The sequence below is a fragment of the Impatiens glandulifera genome, chromosome 3 (genome assembly GCF_907164915.1).
Source record: "Impatiens glandulifera chromosome 3, dImpGla2.1, whole genome shotgun sequence".
Lineage (NCBI taxonomy): Eukaryota > Viridiplantae > Streptophyta > Magnoliopsida > Ericales > Balsaminaceae > Impatiens > Impatiens glandulifera.
In genome coordinates this window covers 58853147-58871662 of record NC_061864.1, presented here as the reverse complement: position 1 = coordinate 58871662, position 18516 = coordinate 58853147, and the positions used below count along the sequence as shown (strand labels likewise).

Below are 18516 nucleotides of genomic sequence, written 5' to 3'. Positions count from 1 at the left end.
ATACGATTCACTCTCAAGATACCTTGGTGGTGAAATAGTAAATACACGAGACTCAAACTATTTTGATTAAAAAAAAAAAAAAAAAGCGGAAGATTCGAGTTCTTTAATAACAATTCTATCCTCAACTTTTTTTTTAAGCTCAAATACATTTTTATTTTAATAAAAAAGATAGTTCAAATACACTTTGCAGTTAAACAAAATCTTACATGGATGATGGATCCAAATGAAATAGTCTATTTACCTTATTAGTTATAATATTATTGTTACCTTTATTTAATTTAGATGTAAGGTGACAAATTATTATTATTTATTTATTTTTAATAAAAAAATTATAACAATCTCTCACTCTAATTTAAAACATTTTTATTAAAAATTAAACCTGAAACTTTTTATTTTCTTAAGAAGACTTTTAACACTTTAGCTCTTAACTAATGCCAAATTAGCCAATGTAAAACAGTAGTTAGTGTGACGATGACATCCTTTGTTTGTTTCCCATAATTAAGAGTAAAATCAAAACAAAAAACTTCTCTAAGTACAAAATTCTCAAATTCTTTCTTAACAATTACTTTCAATTCTTTTATAAGAAATTAATTTTTATTAAATCAAATAAGGAGTTACATATATAACATTAATTTACAAATAAAATAGCTGTCTAAAAAATAAATTCGTTACATAAAATTAATTTACAAATATTAAAATTTTAGTAAAATTAATTCACCAATCACGCGACCTCTTAAAATAATTTCAAAAACAAACTCATTTGAATTATATATATTATATATTATCCAAAGAGTTAAAATGTTAATAGTACAAAATTTAGAATCGAGAATTTAATATTATATATTATTATTATTTGTATATATAATTAAGTATAAAATTAATTTAAAAATATTAATAAATAAATTGTAAAATCAAAATTATTTATAGAATTATTTATGGTTAAGATTCTAAATTTCAAATTCATAAGAATTTACTTAATTTAAAATTTTATTGAATATCTTTTCAAATAATAAAATTTTAAGAATTAATTAAAGTAATTGAAGTTTCCTGATTGTATTAGTTATTATTATTGTAATAATTTTAGAGTAAATAAATTAAATAAAAGGCTAAGAAAGATAAAGAAGTGGTTTCTTAACATTTTGACTAAGTCCATGAATGAAATTATTTCTTTTGACTAAAATACAAATTGGAAAATATTGTTAGCACACACCTTTCCTTTCACAAAAGGACATGGCCTTGTTTCCAACTCCTTTATATATAATAATAACATAAATATTTAATATCAAGAAATCAAATTATCTAATCATGAAATTTTCAAATATCCCACTAACCTTTATATGGAATAACATCATACATTTAATCAAATTAATTAAATAACACCCTTTTCTAAATCTAGAAAAAACAATCAATTAATTTCAAGTTTCTTTACAACATTAATCTGTGAAAATTACAAACTAATTAATAGAAATTTCTTTATATAGATTTTGATATCTAAGAACATCAAATTTTTTCTTACTTTTGTTGTTGTTTCTCCTTCCGTTGTCTATACTTCCTAAGTTGTTCGTGACATGTTTCGAAAAATGGATGTCGAAGTGCTTCTTCAGCACTTAACCTAATTCTCGGATTCACTGTTAAACACTTGTCTAAGAGATCAATTAGTGATTCCGGTATTTGTTCCAAAAACTCGATTCTCTTTGTATTCTTTTTGCACCACTCTTGTACATTAGTACTTTGAAGGAATTCTGTATCCAAGAGATCCTTCACAAACAAACATAAAAGGTTGATTAGTATAGTTAATTTTATCGTTTATTTAAGTGAATTTTTGTACCGATGGAAATGAAGCTTCTCTATCGTGTAATTTGGCGAGTTCCCATAGATCTTCGCTTCCTCGGAGTTTAGCAATTTCTTTTATATTCCTGCAATAAGAAAAATAGATATGACTCAAAGGAGATACTTATGAATGAATGGATCATATTTGAAAACATGTTTGCATCTAAATTTGGATTTAAATTTAGATGCTCTTTTTCAATACAAGCTCACCATGATTAGATTATTAAATTATCTTAATTTATATACTTTTATAAATATGATAAGATACTTCAATTAGTTTTAATTCTTTTCAATAATAAATTCTGACATATGCTTACAATTTTCTGTGGTTTTGCCATGTTCTTGCTTATTCTTTCAACCTCTAACCCACTAACTTAATCTACTAACCCCCTACTACTTCTATTCTTCAACTCTATACATGGCATCATATAAATTCACTTAAAAAATTGGTGTCCATAATTAGGGTGCAAACCATCTGAACAGGCTCCGAACTTTTCAAGTCTGTTCTATATACAAATTAACTCGAAATAATCGAATTTGAAAATATTCAATAATATTTCGAGCCGAAATCAAACCCAAAAGTCGTGAACATTTATTTAATATTTATATACTTTTTATTATATTATACCTTATATATTATATATATATATATCACATTTTCTTTTCTAAACCTAAACAAATATATTTTTAAAATATCACTCTTTTTAAACATAATATTTTGAATTGATAGGAAATCTAATATCCATGTAAGCAGTGATAAATGAACTCTTTGTATTATTTTGAGTTCGAATTTTACTTCAAATCGAGCTAAAACCAAATTTTATTGAATTTTGAGTTTCGAATCAAATTCGAATACATCATATTTTTCAAGTTTGAACTCAAATATAATTATTTTTTTTGGTATTATTCAATTTGTTTGCACTCACTCAAAGTCATGATCTCGTAGTCATGATCCTCCACTTTGAGTGGAAATAAAACCTCCTAAGACTATTCTCAAAGCTAATGGGTTGGGTTTTTAAGTCATAATTTCAAATCTAGCCTTTGTAACTAAGGAGTTGTTACCAGTAAAGAAAATAAGAGACATTATCAGGACAACAAAGAAAAACACTTATAAAAAAAAAGAAAGAGCAAAACACTTACTGATCAGGTTCACCGGTGAAAGGAGCTTTTCCTATCAAAAAGTAGAGTAGTGTTACACCAGCAGACCAAATATCCAACTTAGTCCCTTGGTGTGCCGATCTTAGAAGTACCTGCACATACATAACCCATTCAATACTAAGAACTCGAAAAATCATGTTTTGTGAAAAATTATTTAATTGGATTAAATGACTAAAATATTTTTGGATAAGTGGGTGTTTATAAAGAGAATGTCATGTCATGAGAATAGAAACACATACTAATCTTTCATATTTCATAACTGAAAGGCATAATGAATAATGATTCAATTTTGTTTGGGGGACATAGGGAGAATATTTCATAATATTTCCTCACCTCGGGAGCTCGAAAGCCCTTTGTTCCAACACATGGACCTTCTTGCTTATGTTTACCATACCCTAAACAATTGAAGAAAGGTTAATGTCTCAAAAGAATAAAATAAATGTGAAAGAAATTTTTAAAAAAATAAATAACCTTTCTTCTGTGCAGGACCAGCACCAGCAACTGGAATGCCATGAGAATGAAGTGACATTGGAGTAAGATAAACAATTTTTTTGTCTGTTCTTCCAGGAAGGGCTGAAACCCTCTTTCTTTTTGAAGATGCAAGACTGAATGGTTCATTAGTTGTTGTTGTTGTTGTTGCTGTAGTAGTAGTAGTATGCATTGCTTTCTGAACAAAGTTGAGCAATTCTTTTCTACCTTGGCATGGAACAGGCTCCTTTAACTTTTCACCAGGAGTTCTAGTGCTTGTCAGGCCAGACCCATTTTCACCTTGGCTTTTCAATCCATTCTTGCTATCCATTTTCACCAAATCTGGACCGCCATCTTTTAACTCGCCAGATTTCTTCCTCCGATTCTTTGATAGTGTAACTGGTTTTTGAGAGTTGCCAATGGAGAGATTCTGCTTTACATCAAGGGTTGATTTTGCAAGAGGAAGTGAAACTTTATTCGAGGTCAAAGTAGACTTATCTGTGAAATTGTAAACAATAAGATCAATAGCCAGTCATAGCGAAAGAAGAAGATATTCACTACATTCTATGGTTGGAATGAAAGGAATCGAACTTAAACAGGACTGGAGAATAATTTTGGAGGAAAATAACTATTAACCATGATAGAATTAAAGGATTAATTCACTTCAATGTACATACATGGTTGGGACTTGGGAGGTCCTTGAAATTACCAGTCTTATATGTTGGTTTCAGCTTCTTCTTTTTGTTTTGTTTTGGTTTGGTTTGGTTATTGATGATTTTAGTTTATGTTATTTTACATGCACATTTTCATGTATTTTTAATGTTTTTTTTTGCATGAGAGCAAACCTATCTGTTGTTCTATTTCTAAGACATGAGGGTAGTTCATTGTGCTCTCATTTTGTTTGAAGTAAATAATATAATTACCTTTTTCCAAAAACATAATTTGAAAAAAGAAATTGGAAATTTCACTGGAATTTTCCTGAAGAATTATAAAGAGAATGGACACAATTTTTTTGATGTAAAATACTAAATATAATCAAGCTTACCAGATTTTCCATACTTGTGATGCAAATCCTGCAAAAACAGGGTTGGATAAAAAAAAATACAAATGTAAGTTGGTATATTGAGAAAATATAAGAATAAATTCAAACACTATTTAAAACTTGAAATGGAAACTACTCACCAGGGCAAGGTTGAAGTCAATGAGAAAACCTTTATTGAACTTGCGAGAGAACAAGAAGTTGCCAGGTTTAATATCTCTATGCACTATACCCTGTTACAAGTAAGAAAGATACTTTTAGGCCTTGATTGAGCTGGGATAATTTGAATAACAATGTGGTTATTTTCAAGTATTCAAAAAGCAGGTTAATTTGGGGTCATTTGGGCCTTGTTTGATGAAGGGTTATTGTGTTTTATACAAATAATCTCTAAATACAATCATCATTCAAATTACCAACTAAAATACAAAGAAAAAAAAAGGTTTATAAAAAAACTACATCAAACAAGTTCTCATGGTTATTTGAGTAAAACAAAGTTAGGATAGTATAAATATAAAATGAAAAATAACTTATTTATTTTTAATAGAGGATATTTTTATATTTTGATTGATGAATTGAATTATGTGAGCTGAGTAGAGATTGTTGATGAAATATTGAGTTATTTGGAAATAATCTCAAATAACCCAAGTCAAACAAATCCAGAGGAAATCCAACCCCCAACTAGTCTAGCAATGTATTAAAAAAATAGTATACCTGTTTATGTAAACCTGCAAGGGCTTTGAACATGCAATAGCCATACCACTGAAGTTGAAAAACATCTATTTCTCTCTTCAAAACCTGAAATAAGAGAAGAAACATGTCAGTTGGTTGTAAGGGTGAAGTGGAGAGGGTTCTGGTTATATTGGATTTGCTTTGTTAACATTTTTCTTCATATTGATGATGATCCAAAAAACTTGCATTTGTTATGAGTGCAAAAATCATAATGATCTAAATAATAATAATAATAATCTATATAACAAATGAAGCAATAAGTTGCACTATAATTTGAATCATGATCTAGAAAATAATCAAGACCGACATCCATAAAACTCTTATATCATACCAAAAAAAAATCAGTTTCAGTTTTAACTTAAGCAATTTTTCATTGGGATCATAATTGTTAAAAAGATTGTGGCATTTATCATTACCTCGGGTCTATCATGCTCAACATGCTCTAAGACAATACATTCAGAATCTTCATTCTTGAAAGAGCCTTCATACTTAATCACAAAGTTTTTACCACTGCAATAGGAATGCCACTCTAAGATTACAGTGTTCAAAGCTAGTGACAAATCCACAAAGTTACTATCATTTACCCAAATCGTTCAAGCATTTTCAACTCATTATGGACATGGTGTTTGTTGGCTTTTGCATGAGGACCTGTAGATTCAAGATCATAACAGAAGATGCATTAATTGAAAACAATAAGCATTTTCTCCTAAGTAAATAAATAAGGAATTACAAGGAACCAGAGTACCAACAAGCATGTAAATTCGATAAATAAGATTCTTTGACAATTTCTATTTTTCACATCCAATTAAAAGCCATAAGAAAAAGAGTGTTTGACAGTCATCTCCTAGCATAAATTCACAACAAAGCACAATAAAATACATATATCACAATGATGAGTTTGCATTCCTACTTACACTTGATTGCAAATGTTTTTCCATCCTCCTTCATTTGTGCCCTGTACACAGTTCCATATCCACCTGCATATTTGACGAGTAAATTAAAAAGTTTTATCTCCTGAAAATATGCAGACATAGCAAGAACGAGTTGAACAATTTGAACATGTGTATTTACCTGAACCTTCCTCCTCTTCTACAATAAAAGAATCAAAATTTGGTAGTAGTTTCACCTCCTGTTAATTATATATAAGACATATGGGCAGTCTTGAGTCAATCAAATAAACTAGTATAGATCTACACGAAATATAACTCATGAACATGGTTAGCAAAAACAAGCTCACCTTTTTGGTAGTAGGAATTGGATTTTTCCTTTTATTATTGAAACAGTCCAACTTCTCCTTGTTATTTCTCATTTGCACAGTCTTCTTTGCATTGGATTTCAACTGGGCTAAATATTCATCTCTTGTAGACAGTTGTTTCTTTTTGGGAGGACCAAGACCCTTGGTCGACTTCTCACAGACCACTTGATGCTTAGGGTTTTCTTTATTAGTAGGAAATATTTTCAATTCAGAAGAATGAAAGCTGTGTTGATTTTGCTGAACAAAAGGCAGCTCTGTTGCAGAAAGAGGAGTCTGGCTCAGAACAATTCCTTTCTTTCTGATTGACGATGAACCTTCTTTGTTTACTGTTTGACTGTCAGTCTTAAGTGAGATTTCCATTTGAGAAATACTAAAAGATTGGATAATATCAGCAAAATCTCCATTGTCTGCAAAATTAAATGGAATTCCTTGAGGAACGTCAGCAATTTTATCATCTTCAAGTACCCCAATGTTTGTAGTCTCACAAGCATGACCATCAATCTCATTCTTCAATAATGAAAATATGGTGACTGCAGAATCTCCACCATTTATAGCATCGTCTACAATCACATTCTCCTTGAGAAATGGGGTTTCCAGTGAAGGAAATGCTAAAGGTTGAACCAGGTCCATGTGAGACATGAATGACTCTGATTTTGTCACATTCTCTTCATTTAATTTATGCTCAAAATTTTGAAAATGAAAGAACGTTGCACTCTGAGGTAGATATTCAGATGAATTTCCATCAAATCCACAGATTAACTCTCCTTTGTTGAGATGTACATTCCTTGGAATCTCAACAACTTCATTCTGTAAATTATTGAGTTCGGGTTTCATGATTGGCATACCAGCTGGCTGCATATCAAACAACTTGTTAGAATAGATTTTGACTAACACACTAATTGGGCACATATATTAGCCTAAATAGAATATGGTGTTCAAAAGTAAATGATCGCAAACACTAATTTTTATGATGAAATGAATACTATAAGATATGCAAATGTCTAATAAAAGCTTGATAGTATCTTGTTAGAAACTCCATCAAACCTTAATGAGATCGTATTTGAATGCAGTCCAACATTTCTCCATATAATATCAATTGAGTGATGAAATTGCTAAATAGTAGATTACCTCCAGTAATCGAGCTCCATTTTGAAGTGGAAAAGATATTTGGTTATCTTCTTCATTATCATCATCATCATCATCTGAAATTCGGAATCAACACGGCATAATTACGAACAAGAAACCAACAGATACAGTTACAGTTACAGTTACGAAATTAAGAAGCTGATAATTTCCTTACCACAAACAGATTGTAATAAAAGTCTCGTTTTCGCCGATGGAAGAACATCAGGCTCAGCTCTCTTCCTCTTTTTCCTACTAGAATAATAAGTAAGGACAACATCTTTCCAAATTCCATTCCTTCCAAGGACGCCGAGACTCCTAAAGCTGAATTTCAAGAAGAATCTCTGAAGCGCAACGAACGCGGTATAAGATGGCGCTACAAGACGGTCTTCTCTGAACAACAAAGGCGAATCAGGAATGAAACAGAGGCGTTCAACTCGATGAGGCTGAGTGTGAAATAGAGTGCATCTGAGAGCGATTTCTGAAGGAAGAGAAGGACGACCGAGTTTAAGAAGAATAACAAGAAGTTGCCAAGCTTCACGTAGTTCAAGGCTGGCGAATGATTGTCTGCTTGATGAGGCGAGCTGAGATTCCATGGATCTGAAACATTCACTTACCAAATAAACGAATCGGAAAGATGACGAATATCATCGCTCATAGATCTTCTTCATACGCCTATGGTGAAAAAGCTAGAGTGAGAATACAGTCAATGGAAGAAGAAAGAGAAAAAAAGGCGGGAAAAGGGAATCATATATGGTTTTTAGAATTTCATTAGCGCACGTGCCAGTTCCCGCCTTTATTTCCCCCAAATTTTTTAAATGAAAAATGGATTGGATAATAAAAATAATTGACTAAAATAAATATATATTTATCAAAATTATGGTATTATTATCTCTTCTAATATTGTTGTTTGTAAAACATATTGATATATAAATTATATTTTATACAATAAAAAAAATCAAAACATTTTAAATTATTAAGATATAATCAAAAAAAAATAAGTAAAATAATTTTGTGTAAGGTATAAGACTGATTTAAATTACTTTTTGAATTAAATCTTTTAAAATTTATTAAAATAAACTATTGAAATAATATATTTTTTTCAAATAATCTAATATTAAATTAGGCCCTAGTTATATAGTCTAAGTTGAGTTTGGGTCTAAAAAAAATGAAAATAAAATTTGTATGTGTTTATATTTGGTATGAATAATATATTATATTTAGAATTATAAATATGTTTAAAATATATATTTTTAATGTTTTTAATTCATTTATAATGACTAAAATAGTAAAATACTGATTAAACAAAATTAATCAATTTAATCAGTTGTACTTATTTGAAATGTATTAAGCAAAAAGTAAAAAACTGAATATGTATTTTTTTTAATAACAAATACAAAATTTAATATATTTCAAAATAAATATTATTATTTAAAAAAAAAATTGACCCCAATAGTGTTTAGATATAAAAAAGAATGACCACAGCCCATTATTTTGTGTTGTAATATAAAAATTTGAATATAGCACATTTTTAGTATCATAATATTTATTTTAATTAATGTATTTTAACGTGAGTTGAAATTTTATTTTAACTCTTTTTTCTTTTACATTTGAAAAAAAAATTGTTTTACACAAATTCTTTTTTTTTCTTACAAAAAAACTTTCTTTTAATCTGATTTTCTCAAAGAATTGAATCAATTATTCGAACTAACATAATCTAGTTCATTTTTTAAATGATATCTTATTAAAAGCCTTCAAGTAAAGAAAATATTTTTTGTGCTAAACGATAAAATTACAAATAAAACTAAAAAAAAATGCTATATTTTGTATTTCTCCAATTCTTTTTTATTCAAAAAAAAAATCCACAACATAATGTCTTCTTAAGAGTGTCTTGGCATAATCTATCTATATCAATAATCAATAATAATAATATCAATAATCACAACTTATTGGGCTATTATATAGGTAATAAAACCTAATTTAGGACACTTTAACAAGTTGATTGATCACATAAACAACTTTCAAAATTTTACAAGGAAATCAAACAAGACATTCAGACGACAAAAAATTTCGAACAACAATAAGAGAATCATGCTAGGGGGAAGAAGAAAACAATATCAAGCCCAACAACAAACTTACCGATGCGATTTTCGTTTACTTTTGCTTCTACAAAACTATTACTAAAATAAAAAAAAAGATGGACACAAGAGGAACTTGAAGTATGCCTATGAAGAAGCCAGATTAAGATGCAACGAGTCTCAAAAGAAAGCCGAGTATGATTCCCATGGATGCCACTAAAATTGCAAATGTAAAAGAGAAACCAGAACCATCCTTCCTATGGTTTTTTCGTTTTTTCAACATGTCCTGCACAACAAACCTGATAAGTAGGAGATAGTTTTTCTCGAGAATATACGAGTTTTACGCTCTACCACTGAACTATGAGTCTCCACTAATCTAAAATAGTGTTTCCCTTTTTTATTAGGTATTTTGAATGTTAGATTTTGTTTTACTAAACTGTTTTTCTCTGAAAATTGTCGTGAAGGCTCCAATCAACAACCTTATTGCCATGAGGACGAACCTTCTAAGACTAGGGATTTTGCACCTTTCTAAAATGTTCTTTTAAATTTAGATTTTTAACCAATTCTTCTAAAACCATAGATTGAATTGGGTTAGAACTGAATCCATACTAACTATGGATTTGATTGAGTTAGGCTCACACCTACACCGCACAATGAACTAAGATTAAACGAGTCTAACATCATTAAAAATATAAGCACTAACCAGTTCCTGTTGAAGCTGATTTGTTTGTCTAAAAACTGAATCTCTTTCATCCTTGAGACACTGCAAAGACTACATCACCAACAATGAACAAGGTTTATCAAAAAGTTACCTATGAAAAAGAATGGTTAAGAATGTACAGCAATTTCACAGATCAAGTAAAAGTTAATTAAGCTGTCTACGATTGAGAATTAGTGGTTTTAGATATGAATGAAACCCTCCTATGAAAATTGAGAATTATTGTTAGTTAATGGGAAACATTGCCATAAAAAATATTTCAAATGTAACCGAAACTCGAAAAGAATGCGATGACGAAAAATACGAGAAGCCATCTCCCCCCTATGTAAGACTACTGAGATCAAAAGTTTGTTATTGTTTCTCAATCATATTCAGATTCAGAAGCTCTCGCCATCTATTCATTCATTCTATTATCAATCATATCATTAAATCATCAACCAAAATACAAATACCCTTTAAATTTGTTTACCCAAATAACTCATTTTTTCCATTACCCAAACCGAACAAGTTTATTTGAATCATGCATGATTGTTTCTCATCTGGATCGATCCAAATAAAAAAAAAAAATAGGTCCATCAAATGCACAACATTCCATAACCAACAAATAGAAAAACAGAATCAACACTTACAGCGTTTCCATCAGAGTTTCTCCTCAACGCTTCATCTTCTGAATCACCAGGCGCTCCTTGAGGAGATACATAGACAACTCTAAGTTTGCGTTCTTCTATTTTCTTTCCACCTTCCTTGTTAAACTGAACATAGTAATACATAAAGAAAGAAGCAAGGCAATTCTTTTAAACAAGACAATTTATGTTTAATACAGAAAGATTGCATTTGTTAGCAAAAACAAATTCTTACTGTATCTGGAGGAAGTTCATCAACTTCACTGTGTGGCTGGACTATAGTGCTCTGCAGCAGAAATTTGTCTCTGCATTGCATATCTGGAGGGTATTCTCTTTGAGCATGAAGGATCACTACAATAAAAAAAATTGAACTATTTTTAACACAGCAAACCCATCACCTTTTTATTTTTTAATAAACTTTAGGTATTTGGAAAAATCTTGTTTGGTATAATAGTGGATTATTTGGATAAAATGACCAAAATATCATTAATATAATATTTAAAAGTGTTATAAAAGATAAAGTAGGGGTATTTAGTTAATGATTTGATCGAAGAAGTGTTAGTTTATTGGATTGTGGAATCCCAAATAACCCACGTCAAACAAGCTCCAAATTAGTTCAATTCAAGTGACGACATGAACTGTCGCAAATAAAGAAAAGCAAGAAAAAACATAATATACATATATATAAATTGTTCAGAGTATCAATGAGGAATGACCCAAAACTTTTTTGTTCATTTCTTATATAATATGCCAAGTAGCAGCAACAATTCATCCAATAAAATGACTATTCTTTGAAATATATATTCCAAAAGTGCAGAGAGAATAACCTCTTATGGTGCATGAATCCCAGGGCTGTAGAAGGCCAGTATTTGGCCGTACAAAATATTTCTTTGGTGAAGTAGTTTTGACCTGTATAAATAGCAAGGAAGAAACCACAGATTGAAACATGGTTAACTCAAAGTGTCAGAGAGCTCTGAAAAAGTATTTAGGCAAATTAGATGCAGATGCTAGAATAAAGAAATACCTTAAAGGCAACATAAAGTTGGGTATTGTTTGCCACCTTAATATCACAATAGCTCTGTTTTTCCAGCTCAACTAATATAAAAGAAGAATGAGGTTACAAATAACATAAAAAATACTGCAGACATAATAGTTTAGAACCAGTTAATACAAACATTGATTTCCATCTCACTTGGTATTACTCAATAGAATAACTCTTGACTGGAGAAATATTGCCTTATTGTGACCATGGTTAAAGGAACATTAGCACATCCAATTACATAAAAAAATATATAGGCATTTACTAATTAAGGCGTACAAGCAAACTAGTTTCTCGTACAGGAAGAAAATCAAAAGTTCTAGTGCAATTTTGTTACTCCCTAAGGCCTTGTCTGATGAAGGGTTTATACTATCATCATTCAAACTATCAACCAAAATACTAAATTACCTTTACTTTATTTTTTGTGTTAGTCCAAAACCATTCTCCATGAATAACATGGTGAATACAAGTAGCCATTGCCTTAATGTTTCAACCCAATATGCATTTACAGTTCTACCCATATTCTCGAGATAGATCTTCCAAAGAAGAAGGCCTTTTCCGAATAAGCCAATTCATTTGGGACCCTGCTTTTTATTGGCCACTTTCACCCACTCTGCAATGGAAAACTCCATTATATGTTCTATACAAGTCCAAATCCAAATTATTCTATGTTCACAACTTTTGGATGCCTCTATTATGCAGAAAACACTCAGGCTCAAATTTAAAGACAGAGCTTAAAATGTGTCTGCATTGGTTATCATGATGGTCAAAAGGCTTTTAAGTTGCTCGACATTCAAAATCGAAAGACCTCTCTTGTTGAGGCGTAATTTTTCATGAGAAAATATTTCCCTATTCATCATAAACTCCTTCAGACACTTCAACATCTACATATACCAATATATGATCATACAACAACCTCAATTCCAAGTCCAAATATCTTCACTTCAAAATGATGAGACAGAACATAGAGCGAGTGACAAGATGATGACTAAACCTACATGGTTGAATGATCAGATATCTACTAAGAAAGAAAACCATTGGGTCTTGATGGGTTTACAAGACAAAACTGAATTCATGTGGTACAATAGACATGTTAAAGGCTTGTTTAATAGCAAAGGGGTACCATCAAAAGGATGGCATAGATTTCCATGATAGCTTCTGGACAGTTGCTAACATTGTAGCAGTAAGGATATTTTTCACTATTGCAACAACCATGCAATGACGCTTACATTAGTTCGATAAAAAGGATGCATTCTCAGTAGTATATTGGATGAAGAGGTATTTATGTTACCACCTAAAGGATATGTAGCACCAACATGGAAAGCATCACAACAATGGAATAAGGAATCCAACATCAAACTAATTCAGTGTGGCTTCCTACAATCTCGAAATGATAACAGCTTGTTTATTAACAATTAGGCTAATTCATTTACACCCTCATTTATGTAGATGATGTTGTGATCACTGGAAATAGTTTGAATGAGATATTCAAAATAAAGAACTATCAGGAAAATTTGTTTACAATCAAGGCCTTAGGAGAGACAAAATATTTCAATATTGAGCTTGAAATTATAAAGACAAATAAAAGTCTTTATGTTAACCAAAGGAAATACATCACTGACATCTTATCTAATACAAGATAATGGGAGTTAAGCTTTCCAGAACTCCCATAGTTAAAGGGAATAACCATTTGTTGATTTTTCCCACAAAATTGATAATCCTGAAAGATATCACAAGTTGGTATTCAACAATTGAGTCACCTACAAATCAACACTATAATGTTCCCCAAACAATCAGCTTGAGATTTAGGGATTTTCATATGCAGATTGCCTTCGTGCTCTGGCACTAGTCGAACCTTCAAAGGATATTGTATCAAGTTTGACTCCGCACTCATATCGTGAAAAATAAAAAGCAAAACACTATTTCCTTACAAATTTGAATGTAAATTTAAGCTCCGGATTCCTTTATGATGCTGTGAATGTGTGATAACAAATTTGTCATCTAACTTTACTAGGGCTCTAAGATTCAACACAGTTTCATTTTTTTTTTTTTGCATTACAGAATGCTCAGATTCAAACTCAAGTAAAATGACATGGTAGCTTATATTCTAGAAAATGCAAATTACATTTAACATTTCAGTTTTTAACAAGAAGAAGAAAGCGTACATTGGAAGTTGAGGTCTTCAGGATGAACAGAGATGAGCTGGTTAGCAACAGTCATGGTGATGAATCAATTAATTAAAATCTACCACTATCAGAACCTGCATGATAAGTATTAATAGAAACAGAAAGAAAACCCTTATTGTTGAGATATATGGTGTAGAAAAGGTAAAAACTGAAGAGAGAAGATAATAGAGAAGCTTAAGACGTTGATGTGGTGTGTTGATGGCGTTTGGCGGAGCAGAAGTGGAGAGACGGACGACGAATCTGGCGGTTAGATCTGAGAAATCCGATTGTTAGATGAATAAGCAGCATAGCATATATACGCGTAATGGAATGGAATGGATATGTGAATGAATGTGAGCTACCTTATATGAAGAGAAGAGAAGAGATGGCGATGGAGAAAGATGAAGTTGCTCTGTATTGGTGTCAACTTCTTCTTCTTCAGCTGGTTCATCGGCAAAGGAAAACGATGCATGATGATTCAGTGGCGTTTGGTTCAAATTGGGAATGCTGAAAAGTGCCAGACTGTAAACGTGGATTGACGTGTCATCTTCTTCCTTTTCTCTTATTTTCTTTTCTTTTCATTTCTTTCCAAACTCATCAAAAGTAATACATCACAATTATTTTTAAACATTTTTTTAATATATATATATATAATAATAATTCATCATTATAAATAAGGTAGTCAATTTTGGACTTCAACATGTACTAACTAAGTTGTGTTAAAGATAAATTATAAGAGTTTAGAATTCTTATTAAGATTTTTTTTTTCGGGTGGAGTATGATCCGCGGTGGTATTCTAACTGATGAATGCGCAAGAGTCTTATCTTAGTTAGTCGATATCGTGTGTCTTAAGGATGTGGAAAGAGTCTCTTAAGGGTGTTGCTGGTATTTGGAGTATTTTTAAAGTATTACTGGTATTTATTGAGTTATGTCGGAAACCATTGGTGCGTGTTGGAAAACGTGGATTGAGACAACTAGATTTACGGGTATGAAACAATGGGGTTCTATCCCATTATTTTTCTGGTGGGTAATTTGGTTGGAGAGAAATCGTAGAACCTTCAACAATCTTAAACAACAGTTACGGATCTTTCACAATGCTATCATCGTAACATTATATGAGGTTCGATATGGGAAGCTGACAAATTTAATTGGGAGCTCTTTGCCCTTTTGAAAAATCTCCGCACACGTTAATTTTGTATTATTTGTGTGATTTTCTTCACAAATATAATATTGCATTGATCATTTTATAATTGCATTGATCATTTTAATATTGCATTAAACGACTATCCATTTCATAATATAACTGCATTGATCATTTTAAAAATATATATATTTATTCGTCAACTCAACCTCAAGGTTATTTCTAAATAGGTCTTTATGTTTGAAATTTTAATAGATTTTTTGTTTGATATATTTTACACAAATATCTTATTCAACCATATATTAGACATAAGTATCATAATAATGTTTTTTCTTGTTTTAAAAAAGACAAAAATATGTCGCACCACAGTTTTGATTTCCATCGAAAATGTTTTGAATAGAGTGGAGGGACATGACTATGAGGTGTCATGTTATTTATCCTTAATATATAAAAAAAATATAATTCAATAAGTCAAATGACCATATTATTTTGTATGAGACTAAATGTCACCAATTTAATTTTTATTTATAACAATGAAAAAATATCAATTTTTAGTGGAAATTTGACTCTCTTTTTTTAACAAACTTGATTAGTTTTTTTTTTTTTGGTTTGTTTTTAATAAAACTCCTTTGTTAGATTGAGATAGTTTAATGTTGGGTTATTTGGTATTATTATTTGATGAAAAGAATAAGATATTTAATTTTTTAATTAGTTAAATTAATATGTAGAGACTCTTCATAACCAAGTGGTAATAATAAATATTATTATTATTTTAACCATTAAATTACTTAATTTATTGATTAAAAATATTAAAATATTTTTATTTTTTAATTTCAATTTAAAACAAATAGACATTTTATAAGTTATTTTAAAAATCTTAATTAACTTATTTTTTAATAAACAAGATTTAAAAAAAAAACATAAAATCCAAAATCAAACAAACTCTTTTTTAGGTGACTTAGTAGATCTTTACTCAAGGAATACTATAAACAACTAGCATTTAGCCCGTGCATTTGCACAAGTAATAATATAAAAAATCGTGAAAAAATTACGGATAACATTTTTAATTTTATTTTTAACCGTTTTAAGTTTATGGGTGGGTCTACCCACAATCCGACCCAAGTATCCATTTACTCAACATCATTATATTTTAGTTAGTTAAAAAGTTGAACTTATATTAATATTAAAACGTCCTGCGTTTATCAAATTTGATGTTGAATTTAAAATATAAAGTCTTTGTAGCTTAGTTGGTTAAAGAGTTGTACTTGTTTTGTTAGGTTGCAAGTTCGAAACATACCTCTAGCATTTTTAATTTTATTTTTAACCGTTTTAAATTTTAAAAAGGGTCAACCCACAATCCGACCCAAGTATCCAAATTAACCACAGCTCTCGACCCGGCAATCCGGACACTTTAAAAATTAAGCATCATTATATATATATAGATTAGTTAGTTAAAAAGTTGAACTTATATTAATATTAAAACGTCCCGCGTTTATCAAATTTGGTGTTGAATTTAAAATATAAAGTCTTTGTAGCTTAGTTGGTTAAAGAGTTGTACTTGTTTTGTTAGGTTGCAAGTTCGAAACATACCTCTAGCATTTTTAATTTTATTTTTAACCGTTTTAAATTTTAAAACAGGTCAACCCACAATCCGACCCAAGTATCCAAATTAACCACAGTTCTCGACCCGGCAATCCGGACACTTTAAAAATTAAGCATCATTATATATATATAGATTAGTTAGTTAAAAAGTTGAACTTATATTAATATTAAAACGTCCCGCGTTTATCAAATTTGGTGTTGAATTTAAAATATAAAGTCTTTGTAGCCTAGTTGGTTAAAGAGTTGTACTTGTTTTGTTAGGTTGCAAATTCGAAACATACCTCTAGCATTTTTAATTTTATTTTTAACCGTTTAAAATTTTAAAACGGGTCAACCCACAATCCGACCCAAGTATCCAAATTAACCACAGCTCTCGACCCGGCAATCCGAACACTTTAAAAATTAAGCATCATTATATATATATATATATATATATATATATATATATATATATATATATATATATATATATTAGATTATTATAATGGGTAAAATTACAAGTATTTCTAGACTAGCATTAATTGTTTTGATTATTAAAGTTTCATCATCACAAATATTTGTTGACCTTCTTAATGGTAGTTGGACCAATGAAGTCAGTCAATTGTATTTTTTTTTATCACAATTTTTTTTTATAGGTTGTGACATAAGGTGATTTTTTTTTAGTAATGACAGAAAATTTTAGAAGATTTTTTATTATTATTTAATTTAAGGAATGATGTATTATTTAAGTAGTGAAATAAAATTTAAATTTTAAAACTTAAACTTTTATCTATTATTAAATTTTTAATCAACTTATGAAATTATTTTATTAAATTTTTCTACAAAAGTTTATAATATATATCATTATTAGTGTTTTATTTTTTATTTTCAGTAGAGTAATTGATGTTCCTCCACTTTTTTTATGTTTTTTTAGGGTCATCCATAATTAAATTAATAATTTATTCAAGCTAAATAATAAGTATTTTATTCATTATCTAATTTAATATGTCGAGATTATTGGGTCTGTCTTAAATTTTTATAAATAAATAAATTATATATTAATCATCCTTAAATTGTCAATCTAGGATTATTATTTTAATACAACCTACATCTTATAATTAACAATAAGTTATTGTTGAGACTTAAATTTCAATCACAACTATTTATTTATTTTAAATATTAATTAATAATTTTTTAATTAAGTTTTCGACCAGTAGTATTGAACCACAATTTACATTCCGTGTATAAATTTAAATGGTTGATAGTAATACTTGTAATATTTTATTAAATATTATAATATATATAATAAACTTGTATAATTCTCAAATTAATAACATAATATTTTCTAATGTTTTAAAATATGGTCGTTCTGAATTCAACTTCAATAGGGTACTTTTGAATCAGTTAAAATTTGGTTAGACGGTTTAAACAAAAATATGATCGAAATTTTCTAATTTGAGATGTGCGAATGCAGGTGGATCTATGTAGGGGCTCGTGTGAGTTTCAATAAATTTAAAAAAAATGTTTTATTATTATTATTTTTTTTTTATAAACATAACATTATTTTATA

General features: G+C 29.5%; 2 protein-coding genes across 2 annotated transcripts; both read right to left on the bottom strand.

The window, feature by feature from the left end:
* Window positions 1–1385: 1385 nt before the first annotated feature.
* Window positions 1386–7329, bottom strand: LOC124928704 (cell division cycle 7-related protein kinase-like). The gene is made up of 13 exons (XM_047468957.1): window positions 6462–7329; window positions 6296–6353; window positions 6139–6201; window positions 5809–5872; window positions 5641–5734; window positions 5207–5290; window positions 4639–4728; window positions 4502–4529; window positions 3460–3954; window positions 3322–3383; window positions 2971–3080; window positions 1829–1916; window positions 1386–1758 (listed from the first exon to the last, which is right to left on the bottom strand). Exons 1-13 carry the CDS (start codon window positions 7320–7322, stop codon window positions 1513–1515), a joined length of 2343 nt encoding a protein of 780 aa, XP_047324913.1. The 5' UTR covers window positions 7323–7329; the 3' UTR covers window positions 1386–1512.
* A 2232-nt stretch (window positions 7330–9561) lies between these two features.
* On the bottom strand, window positions 9562–14751 carry LOC124932264 (vesicle-associated protein 2-1-like). Its single transcript, XM_047472880.1, has 9 exons — window positions 14587–14751; window positions 14427–14498; window positions 14225–14319; window positions 12045–12115; window positions 11848–11929; window positions 11256–11371; window positions 11027–11149; window positions 10383–10451; window positions 9562–9965 (listed from the first exon to the last, which is right to left on the bottom strand). Exons 3-9 carry the CDS (start codon window positions 14277–14279, stop codon window positions 9843–9845), a joined length of 639 nt encoding a protein of 212 aa, XP_047328836.1. The 5' UTR covers window positions 14280–14319; window positions 14427–14498; window positions 14587–14751; the 3' UTR covers window positions 9562–9842.
* Between the last annotated feature and the right edge of the window lie 3765 nt (window positions 14752–18516).